The sequence below is a fragment of the Catharus ustulatus genome, chromosome 1 (genome assembly GCF_009819885.2).
Source record: "Catharus ustulatus isolate bCatUst1 chromosome 1, bCatUst1.pri.v2, whole genome shotgun sequence".
Lineage (NCBI taxonomy): Eukaryota > Metazoa > Chordata > Aves > Passeriformes > Turdidae > Catharus > Catharus ustulatus.
The window spans coordinates 70,048,899-70,060,784 of record NC_046221.1 but is presented as its reverse complement, the minus strand read 5'-3'; the positions used below and the strand labels follow the sequence as shown (position 1 = coordinate 70,060,784).

General features: G+C 43.9%; 1 protein-coding gene across 4 annotated transcripts in view; it reads left to right on the top strand.

Moving 5' to 3' along the window:
• LOC117005055 (desmoplakin) overlaps nt 1-5,164 on the top strand; it is a 38,892-nt gene extending 33,728 nt beyond the window's left edge. For all 4 annotated transcript variants that reach the window (XM_033076306.1, XM_033076302.1, XM_033076287.1 and 1 more), the window contains exon 24: nt 1,264-5,164. In XM_033076306.1, coding sequence (XP_032932197.1) covers nt 1,264-4,458 — 3,195 coding nt within the window. In that variant the 3' untranslated portion in view covers nt 4,459-5,164. The remainder of the gene's footprint in view (nt 1-1,263) is intronic.
• Nucleotides 5,165-11,886: the final 6,722 nt, after the last annotated feature.

Genomic DNA, 11,886 nt, shown 5'->3' with positions numbered 1-11,886 from the left:
GAAGAAATCTGAGTTCTGTGCCACTGTCCAGCAAATCATCCTAGGCAAAAATGGGAGCATACAGAGTACCACTGTGCTTTAACAGTTCCCTGTTGGCCATATGCTTCCCCAGCTGTTTCAGCCAGGATGGGTTAAAGCTGTCCTTTGAGGCTGACCTGAGTGCTGTCACGAACTAAACTGGCTAAAAACCCCAGAACCAACAAGCTGTCACAGTGCTGATTAGCTGGGTAAGATGTTGACTCCAGGTGAGGATTAAAAGTCATGTTGTCAGCTGTACCTAAGGTACTAAAAGCTTATATTTCATGCACTGTTTGGGTGATTTATGTTCCTAAGTCACCGAGGGCATTTGCAAATTTTACTATTGGCCCTTGTTTCTTAAGCTTTAGGTGACAACATAAACAAGTTAAAGAAAACATTATTTAATATTTTGATTTTCTGTCTGGTTTCTTATATAGCAAGCTACTCTTTAAATAAGTGAGCATGTGTGAAATTTTTTTTCCATAAACTTGTCCCTTATATTTCTTTTCTCATATCCTTTATTCAGTTTTTCTTTCCTTTATTCTAAAAATCCTAATACTGATATTAAAAAATACTAACATTTACAATTATATAACACCTGTGCATATATATATTCACTTACATATGCATGTATTACAAGTAGATAAACTTGTATTCAGTTTAATATGGACTGCATACAAATTTGCATGCTTGTGGGTGTTTGTGCATATGCATATATGAAGACACTGCGTGAATTAAAACAGAAGGCAACGCAGGTAAAATTGTTTAAAGTGACATGTGAAACTAAAAGGAAAGCAAAAATTGAGTCATATGTTTCCTTTTTATCCATGTATTGCCAGTCCTTAGCTGATGCAAATTCCCCTGTATTGGTAGGACTGCCAGGACATCTGCTGAGCATCAGGCTATTTATGAGTCTTAAATGCTATGTGTATTTGGCAGTGTACTGTGAGACGTATCAAAAAGTTACAGAGAACTAAATCAGGTGAAGATCGAGGCTGTGGGTAACAGAATGAAGTCTCTTGAGTCTCTGGCAGTGCTGGAGACACTTTAAGTGAAGGGATAATGTGCCTTCTCTGGCTTTTGTGTGTTCGTAATCTTGGTAAGGCACTGTTGTGACTGGAATGTTTTCCAGTGGGAGCTTGCAGGTTAAATGACAGGGTGGAGGGCATTGTAGGCAGAGGTCATAACTAACCAGCATGAACTCTGACCATCCTTTCTTGGTTTATTTCTCCTCCCCAATTGTAGGCATCCAGTAGGATTCAAGAATCCAAAAATCAGTATAGTCACATTATGCAAGAAAGAGAAACCCTGCTGATAAAAATGAGTGCTTTGGAGCAAGACAAAGCCAGACTGCAGAGATTAGAAGAGGAGCTGAACCGTTTGAAAGTTACCCTGGAGTCAGAATCACGTTCGAAGCAACGCCTGGAAAGTGAGAAGCAACAAATTCTGAATGACCTTAATCAGTGGAAGAGCCAGCACTCCCGAACCGAAGAATCCATAAGGAAGATCCAGTGTGAGAGGGAGAAGAGTGAGAGGGAGAAGAACAGCTTGAGGAGTGAGATTGAAAGGCTGCAGATGGAAATCAAACGGATTGAGGAGAGATACCGGTGCAGACTGGAAGAGACCGCTGTCAAAAACCAGTCAGAGTTGGAGTCAGAGCGCCTCAGACTGCAAAGAGAGATTGAGAAACTCAAGCAGCGCCCATATGGGGCTCACAGATCTACGCAGACCGAGGAAGACTTCTGTATTGATGCCTCCAAGCTGGTGTTCAGTGGGCTACGGAAGAAGATCACAGCCATGCAGCTGTATGAGTGCCAGCTGATAGACAAACTCACACTGGATAAACTGCTGAAGGGGCAGAGGTCGGTGGAAGAGGTCGCGGCTGACATCGAGCCTTACCTCAAAGGGGCGGGTGCTATTGCAGGGGTGTCCCTTTCGCCCAGACAGAAGTACTCTTTTGTAGAGGCCAAACGGAATCAGCTGCTCACAGCAGAAAATGCAGTCCTGCTCCTAGAAGCCCAGGCAGCAACAGGAGGTGTGATAGACCCACATCGAAATGAGATATTAACAGTGGACAGTGCTATCGCCAGAGATCTGATTGACTTTGATGACAGAGAGCAGATCTATACAGCAGAAAAGGCTATTACAGGATTTAAGGATCCTTTCTCAGGCAAAACTGTGCCAGTGTCTGAAGCCATCAAGAAAAACTTGGTTGACAGAGAAACCGGAATTCGTCTGCTTGAAGCCCAGCTGGCTGTAGGAGGGATTGTTGATCCTGTCAACAGTGTTTTCCTACCCAAAGAGATAGCTTTATCTCGTGGGTTGATTGACAAAGACCTGTACAGGATGCTAAACAACTGCCAAGGCAATACAAAGAACTTCATTGATCCCACCACCAAAAAGGCAGTCACTTATATGCAGCTGAAGGAAAAATGCAGGATTGAACCACACACTGGTCTGCTTCTCCTTCCAGTGCAGAAGAGGAGTATGTCATTCCAGGGGATCAGGCAGCCTGTCTCAGCAGATGCACTGCTTGAGGCTGGAATCATTAAGGAATCAACAAGGAATGACTTGGAAAGAGGTGCAATTACAGTGGAAGAAGTGAGTGAGAGAATTATTGATTTCCTTCAAGGCTCTAGTTGTATTGCTGGTATCTACAATGAGGCTACTAAAGAGAAACTCGGCATTTACCAGGCTATGAAAATAGGTTTGGTTAGGCCGGGGACAGCCCTTGAACTCCTAGAGGCCCAAGCAGCCACAGGGTTCATAGTGGATCCTGTCAGCAACGTGAGGCTGCCTGTTGAGGAAGCTTACAAAAGAGGCCTTGTTGGAATTGAATTTAAAGAGAAACTTCTGTCTGCTGAAAGGGCTGTCACTGGGTACAAAGACCCAGAAACTGGAAACATCATCTCTCTGTTCCAAGCAATGAACAAAGAGCTCATAGAGAGAGGCCATGGCATTCGTCTGCTGGAGGCCCAGATCGCTACTGGAGGGATCATCGACCCCAAAGAGAGCTACCGCTTGCCAGTAGAGACAGCCTACAAGCGTGGCTACTTCAATGAGGAGCTCAACCAGATCCTGAGTGATCCAAGTGATGACACCAAAGGGTTCTTTGATCCCAACACAGAGGAAAACTTGACCTACTTGCAGCTGAAAGAAAGATGCATAAAGGATGATGCAACGGGGCTCTGCCTTCTGCCCCTGAGAGAGAAGAAGAAGGTGGTGCACACCTCACAGAAGAACACCCTTAGGAAGCGCAGGGTGGTCATTGTAGATCCAGAAACGAACCGGGAGATGTCTGTTCAGGAGGCGTACAGCAAGGGCCTCATAGATTATGACACCTACACAGAACTAGCTGAACAGGAGTGCGAGTGGGAAGAAATAACTATCACGGGATCAGATGGCAGCAGCAGAGTAGTCCTCGTTGACAGAAAAACAGGTAGCCAGTATGACATCCAAGATGCCATTGATAAAGGCCTGGTGGAGAGGAAGTTTTTTGACCAGTACCGTTCTGGCAGCTTGAGCCTGACCCAGTTTGCAGACATGATTTCCTGCCGTAATGGCACTGATGAGGTGTTCCGGCATGAGTCCGTGACTCGGTCTCCCACCGTGCTGAGTGTCAGGAGTTCTTCTTCAGTGATCAGGAGCGGTTCTTTCTCAGAGACCCCAGATGAGTGCAGTCCTATTGCAGCCATATTTGACACAGAAAACTTGGAGAAAATCTCCATTTCAGAAGCTATACAGCGGGGCATTGTGGATAGCATCACCGGGCAGCGGTTACTTGAAGCCCAGGCCTGCACTGGCGGCATAATATGCCCTACCACTGGCCAGAGGCTTTCCCTCCAGGAAGCCACTAGCCAAGGCATCATCGATCAGGATATGGCCACACGTCTCAAACCAGCCCAGAAGGCCTTCATAGGGTTTGAAGGCATAAAGGGCGGACGCAAGAGGATGTCAGCAGCTGAAGCAGTAAAGGAAAAATGGCTGCCTTATGAGGCTGGGCAGCGGTTCCTTGAATTCCAGTACCTCACTGGAGGTCTCGTGGACCCAGAAGTGCGTGGAAGAATAACTACTGAAGAAGCCATTAGGAATGGATTGATTGATGGTCGTGCTGCCCAGAAATTACAAGACACCAACAGCTATCCCAAAATTCTGACCTGCCCCAAGACCAAGCTGAAAATATCTTACAAAGATGCAATGAACCGGTCAATGGTGGAAGACATCACTGGGCTTAAACTGTTGGAAGCAGCTTCTGTTTCCTCCAAAGGCATATCCAGTCCCTACAATGTCTCCTCAGCACCTGGCTCTCGCTCTGGCTCTCGCTCTGGCTCGCGTTCAGGCTCACGCAGTGGGTCTAGGAGAGGAAGCTTTGATGCCTCAGCAAGCTCTTCATATTCCTACTCATACTCAACCTTCAGCAGTGGATCTATTGGGCGCTAATAACAAGTGAGGGAATGTATCTGCATTTTGTTATGGTTTAGATTATCCTATATTCCATTTACTAAAAGAAAAAAAAAAAACACACCCAACAAAGTAACTCAAAGCAAAGCCTTGAAGTCTTTTCTGAGTGTGTTACACTTTTCTTCTGAAAAAGCTGTAAAATGCTTGAGTGCAAACTTATAGAATATAGATTAGGAAATGCAAAAGTAATATTTGTGCATTTGGAGTTTCGGTTCCCATTTCCTTTTAATCTTTGAATTTTAATAGGTCTCTGTATATTTTAAGTACTGTGTCACGTGCCTTCTCCTGTTATCTGTAACTATCAACCTATAAGGTGATAACTGAGGTTTGAAAGTCTTGCAGTAGTTAGCATTTTATTCACATAATAGACCTTTTTCAATTTACTATTATGGAAAAAAGATATTAACAATATGGACAGAAAATGCCCTTAATACTGGTTTAGAATCTATACCATAAACATGAAACTGTCTTTCGGATGCTCTACTTCTTTATGTTTGGCTAGCCATTTTCTGAAGTATAACTTGGTGGATGTAAAGGGCTATTATTAGGCTGGGCTTTTGTTTTGCTGTTAACCCATATACATTTTCTACTGTTCTGCTTGATTTCCCTGTAACAAAGAAAATAAAAAAATCCAACTGTACCATGTGAGCTATTCTGGAAAATAAACTTCTGGAGTTTTAAAATATTTGGTGTGTACTTAATAATTTTATCTGTGGATGTTCTTGGAAGTGCAAGTGTGAGAAAGAACCATTTTTAGAAGAAGCAGACATTAGCTTGTTGTAAAAAGTGTGCAGGCATGTTACATTTCATGATGCTGAGCCATCACTTTTATGAATGAGGACTTTTGATTTTTCAGTAGGAAAATGAAGATAACACCAATAATAGAAGCTGTGCCCTAGAAGCAGAATTTGCCTGTTGGCCCACTTGCTTGTAGAGTTGATGATAATGGGAAGCATATTTCTTCTGCTTGTGATCCAGCTCATTGTCTCTGCAGCTACAAGGGACTGAGTCAGATTTTCCCTTACACATCCATGAACTTTGGACAATGAGCAGAACAAAAAACTGGCTGGTTAGCTGGCCAACTGTGGCACAGGAACATCTTTCAAAACCTGAACAATTGCCTCTTGTAACATCCTTCTGTCTCTTCTGTTGGCACCCAAAAGCCTAGGTTGAGAAAACCACAGTAGTTTATCAGTGCTTGCATGATATCTTGCTGTCATCAGTTTTATGTAGGCTGCTGGCATCCTGCTGACTCCTTTTATCTGAGCTGAGAAACCAGAGCAGGACTAAATAACCACAATATTAGAGGACACAAGAGTGATTTGAAATCACTTCAGCCAGCACAGAAACTTACTTGTATACGTGGAGGCTGTCCTGTCCTCTCCCCTGTGGCTCACAGTGCAGGTACCTCTGGATAGGCACAATGTTCTCAGCAGGGTGATTGATCAGTTACAAGAATTTAGTATGGTTTTATACAACTGCTTCAGTGACATGCTATGGTCCTCTCATAGTGACTGAAATAGGAGATGATATCATAGAAATTATGGTGACAGTGCTTTCTCCTTGCACACATTCCAGCAGCAGCTGCTGGCATGGTATTAATGGTGGCGTTATGTGGCCAGAGGTGTGAGACTCAGGTGCCCAGGGTCTGAGTAGCAGCTGAGCCAGAGGAGGCAGCAGGTGGGGCAGGACACTGCTGATGTGGGAAGCTAAAGAGATAAGTGGGGAGTTTTCCTCCACCATCAAAAGGTGCTGAGGAAGAAAGTTTGGAGGAATCTCTTTTTTCCATTTGCAGCCCTGTGGGGAGGTCAGCTGGCAAAGAGAGAGACATGACAGGTGAGCACACACAGCAGGGCAGTGTGGAGGCTGTGTTTGCAGCAGTGCTCAGCATTTCTGGGCTAGGAGAGCCTTGCCTGGGGGTTGAAGGCTGTGATTCTTTGTAGTCGGGTGTAGCAGGAGCATGGGCATGAGTTGGGGGGCTGCTGCTGTGTATTTGGGGCAGGATCTTCATAAGATCTGTCACTCTTTTGCACCACAGGTGTAATGAACTCCGTTCATGCATTTAAAAAAGAAAGACTGACAACTTTGGATGATTGGTGCTGAGACAGTAATTCCTTGATATTGAAAAGCCTGAGTGTACCTGCTGGCTCAGCCTGTGGCTGTGAGCACTTCCCTGTTCAGGAGGAGTGCTGAGCTGGTGTACTCATTGTCAGCCTCATGCTTTCCAGCCACTCCTCTGAATCTGCTGCCTCTTGCTTCTTGTGCCTTGGGATAGATGATTCTCACCCTTCAATGGCAAATGGGTGCCCAGTGTGCTGACTCCGCACGGTAGCTGGGGAGGGTTCTCATTAACAGGCTCAACTCTTTAGAGAACTGGTCTGTGCTCTGAGCAGGATAGCAATTCATTCGTGAGGGTTTTACTGACTGATTTAATGGCCTCGATGTTGTGAATTTGCTGTCCTTCGTTTTGAGGCTGGGAAATGACTGGTGGTTAGGGCCCAAAGTGTGTAATGCACCATGAAGTTTGCACAACACAGCAGTGCTCAAGACATGGTTTTGTCATCTTAAGCTATTTGGAAATGTACACTGCCATGGTTAATTAAGTCCAGCCTATGAAGATGGGAGAGGAGTGGGGAGATATACAGAATAGCAGCAATATCACTTAATATAATAATGTTTAAATTACTAGCAAATTGTAAGTATTTAGGCAGAAGGTGGGTTTTGATTGGTTTTTGGGTTGAGTTTGTTCCTATTTTTATACATTTTTATAATATAAATCTGGAAGAGTCATTTACTTTGTTGGCTTTTCTGTGATACTCAGCTGTTCTTAAATGAGCAGAATTTATGTACTGTGTAATGCTTTCAGAATAATGCTATACTCAAAAATGCTTTTTTTACGTGACCAAAATATATGAGTCTAATTCCTGTTGCTTTGACCAGGAGTGACTCTGAAACAGGGTGAAATTGTACTAGTGTAAAATTTGAGGGACCCAAGCCTAGCACATACATATGAGAAATAGCAGTGAGGATTAGGAGATCAGTGGAAATTGAGGAGCAAAGCCCTGGGTAAGGGCATGCCATCTCTTAGATTCTCCAGTATGTGCAGCACCCTCCTCATGCAAGTCATGCAATCACTGAGGACAGTAAAGACGTCTAGGATCTTTAAGCCTAACTGTTAACCTAACACTCTCAAGTCCACCACCAAACCATGTCCCTAAAAAAAAGTGCCACGTTTAGGGCTTTGGGGTCATTATCACTTAATCACCATAGGGCAGATGCTTAAAGGAGACTGGCTGGGTTTCCTGGCACTGAAAAGTGGCTGGGAGAAAAAGCATGCATGCTTGTGCCATTTTTCTCACCAAGGCCTAGGGACGCATCCCATTTTCTGCCTACATGGTGGGAACTGTCAGACAAACTCAGTTTCTGACAGAGGTTAAATGAGTACTGACATCACAGCACAGCTACCACAGTAAATACATGGAAGTTGCTGCTGCTGCTGTTGCTGAGTATTGTTATGTGATTATAAATAAGCCAAATATTGTATGCAAAGCTTTCCTGTCCTAAAACATTTAGTTTAATGGTTGAATTGACAGTAAATAGAGGATGAAAGTATTCCATAAGAGGTGGCTGTCATTCAGTGTAAGCATTACCTCCAAGTCCACAGCATCTGTCTAAGCTAGAGAGATCTCTTCCCAAATTGTCCTTTTACCTCTTAAAGCCTTTGTCTCTTGCAGGGCACAAAATAAGGGAAGTACATCTGGCCACAACTCTTCTTTGTGAACTGACCCTAGGGGCTTTTGGATTCCTATCTGCTTTCCAGCTGTTTCTTTCTGTCCAAAAAATCCCTTAGGTCTTCTGGGGTCAGGCTCACCATTAAGTCTAGGCAGATTAGGTTTCTCTTTTTTTAAATATTGCAGATTTTTTTTTTTTTTCATTTAGACCAAGAGTAATGTGGTTGTTCTTTTTTTTTTTTTTTTTTTCTCCTATGGAATCAAAGCATTGGGAAATTTTTACAAGCAGCCAGGGATAGAACTGGGATAGTGATTTCTTGGCTGAGTTAAGGAGTTTAAAAACATAATCCAAAGTTTCTTTTTCATATGGCTTTATTTTTAAAGCTGTATTATTAAATTCAGTTCAATTTAAAAATGTAACTATAAATATTTACATTTAGGAAATAGCAGGAAAATCTTTAAACCTCTCTAACTCTTTTTCATCTATAAATCTGTTTAGTGCATGTTTCGAAAGTAAATTCACGAATATATGCTGCACTGAGTGTAAGTCGCATCGCCGGGTGTTGGCAAACATTTGTTTTTTGTCCATAAATAAGCCGCACCCGAGTATAAGCTGCTCTGTCGTTCACAGCGAGGACTTGCGTGCAACAAAGTTGCCAAATAGTAACAGAACCGTGGCAGGGCAGGGTTTACTGGCTCGGCTCGGGCCGTGAGGGCTCGGGGCTGCCGACAGGGCTGGGTGGCCCAGCTCGGTGCTGCCGCTTGGCAGGATCGCTCGGGGCCGGCTGCCGCCACCGCTGGGCTCGGTCACCCCAGCCCGGCGCTGCCCCAGGGCGCCAGGGGGAGCACAGAGCCTGCCTGCTCCTGCGGCGGCGGCACGCGGGGACGGGAGCCCCCCGAGCCGCGGGGCCAAGCGGAGAGAGCTGCCCGCCTTCCTCCGAGCCGCGGGGCCAGCAGGAGAGCTGTCCCTGCCTCCTCCGAGCCGTGGGGCCAAGCAGGAGAGAGCTGCCCCGCCTTCCCCACCCCCTGTACTGCCTGCACAGAGCAGCTCCACCCACCGTGCAACAGAGTAACAATTTGTAACAATCACGTAAATGCAGGGTTTTACTGGCAGGAGCTTGACTTTGCAGTTTGCACTGACTTGGTTTGCACTCGCAGGGTTGAAAATGTCAGAAAATTATTCACATATTGGCCGCACCTGAATATTAGCCGCATTTCTGGTATGGGAGCAAATTTTGGTCAAAACAGTGTGGCTTGTATTCGTGAAATTACTGTATTTGTAATTGATCTAACATTGTCAGTTTTTCTGGAAAATAATTTGGGGGGGTGTGTGTGGAGGAAACTTTAGAGCCTCCATTTCTTTCAGGTTGCTATTAGAGATTACAATCTAATGATGCCAAATCTATACTTGCCTGTGGACCCTCTACTATGCAAGTTGGAGGAGGAAAGGGATGACTCCCAGCGTTGTTAGACACATTTGGCAACATTGGCCTTTGCAGATGACTTGGTTTTATTAAGTGAATCTTGGGAGGAATACAGTTATTTTTTTCTGAAATTTTATAGATCTCTTGTGATCTGACAGACCTCAAAACACAGGAGGAGAAGTGTCACAGTTTTACATCCAGCCTGCAAAAGATTGCTATGTGAACAGTGGCTGTCTGATGTGGGCTATTAATGGCACATCTCTCAATATTATTGATCCAGATAATTCCAGAAAAATACCTTGGTATATCTATATAAGGACCCATGGGCTGGGATATTTGAACTGCTTCTACTAGAAAAAAACTGAATGGGTTGTAAAAGCAGGGTGGGCAAGTTCTACTGAAACTATTTGACAAAGTGGGCATATTGAAGGGGTGTACTATCCCAGGAGTGATGGACTTAGCAGGACAAGTTAATGGGAAAATCATGTACCTACAAACCCTTGATTTGGCAATCAGGGATCAGGGTTTGGTTACCTTAGCTACCTGTGATGTGTCCTGTATTCCAGCACTTGGGATGGATGTCTGGGTATTACCACACCTTCTGGAGTGGTTCCTAGTGTTCAGGTCCAGAGTCTGCACTGAATTACTCAGTTGTCAGATGACATCGCAGGATTGGTCATCTGGTAGGTGTAAAGAGTTGAGCAACTATGACCTGTGGCATGTGGTGATTAAGAGAAAATTCCTTCTATTTAGGACCCCAGAGCAATCATGGTGATCTTGGAATTTGTGGGTGGTGAGAAACTTGTCTTGGGAGATGGGAGACATCTTTGTCAAATCTCATCTTTCCAAGGCCTCGAGACTGGCAAATAGTGGAATTTTTGAATGGGACCAAGTTGCTTGTGTTGCACACCTGTGGGACTGTGTGATTGGAGCTTTAGAAAGGATGAAATCAGTGACAGCTGGATCGAGCATGATTGGGGCATTTCTCTCAGAAAGCTCATCACTGTGTTGCAAGTAAGCTACTCCACACTTCTGGCAAAGGTAGGGAGGACACCCAAGAACTGTTGGTGCTCTCAAGCAGAGGTTGAGACTTGCTCAGATATTAATGGGTATTGCCCTTCAGTTCAAGATGGAAGGCTAAAGAAGCACAACCAGTTTTGTGAACTATTGGCAGAGTAAGCTTAAGAATGGCTAATATTTCAGGAGTCGCTTTTAAAAGACCATAAAAATTAATTGTATAAACATAACCTCTCAAGGCAGTTTGGGCTTTCTAGTGGACACAACTGTTAGATATGAGAGTAAACCATCACCACTTGCTGATGCAGTGATGAATGGCTGAGAATTCTACATCTGGAGGAGCAAGTTCAGGAGATGGCAAATGCCAGTAATATAAAACTCATTTGATTTCTTATAAGTATGTCTGGAAAGTGTTATGAGGGCAATTACAGGCTACTAGCTGAATTAGTACTCTCAAGTTCCCAGTAAGCAAATATTTCCCACTGTTGTTTGAATCAGACTCTATTTACACCGGTGGATATTTTACTTATATTCACGAGTCAAGCAAGAACTATTTTCAGTTCTCTCTTAACCAGAAATGAGACCTGTTCCAGAGGATATAGAACAGCAGACAGTGTCTTGAGTTCTCTGCTAATATTCACAGAGGCTGCAAAAGAGGTCAGTTATACATTTGCTTGATTTTACTTGACATCAATAGTGCATTATTTTCTTTAGTTATTTTATATATACTTAGTGTGAGGTTGGTAAGTTTGCCCTCCACCCCTACCCTCTACTCCTCCCCATATGACACTTTTGGTTTATTCTTCTAAAGGTCACTTTTAGAGCAGATTTTTTTGAGATTTGCCTGCTTTACAGTCCTTTAATTTTAGTACTTGAACTATCTTTATCTTAAATCCAGACTTGGATCTTGAACTCTCTCAAAGATTTGGTGAGCAGGTCTCCAGAAATATTTACAAAGATCTTTCTTCCCTCCACCCTGCTTCTGGAAACCAAAGTGTCTCCTGAAGATGAGGCTTTCCCCTTCTGCTGGAAACCTTGAAAACACCTTTTGTTAGCAATTCTCATCACACCTTGTTGAGCTCTGAGTGTTGCACTGTACCATGTACATTTGGCAAGTAGGACTTTGCTTGTAGCAGGGACATGATACTTCCTTTTGTCCCAACCACATCCCAGATATCCACATAATTCACAGGAAGATTGTAGTTATATGTTTCCATGAGAATGTGCTGTTAGGC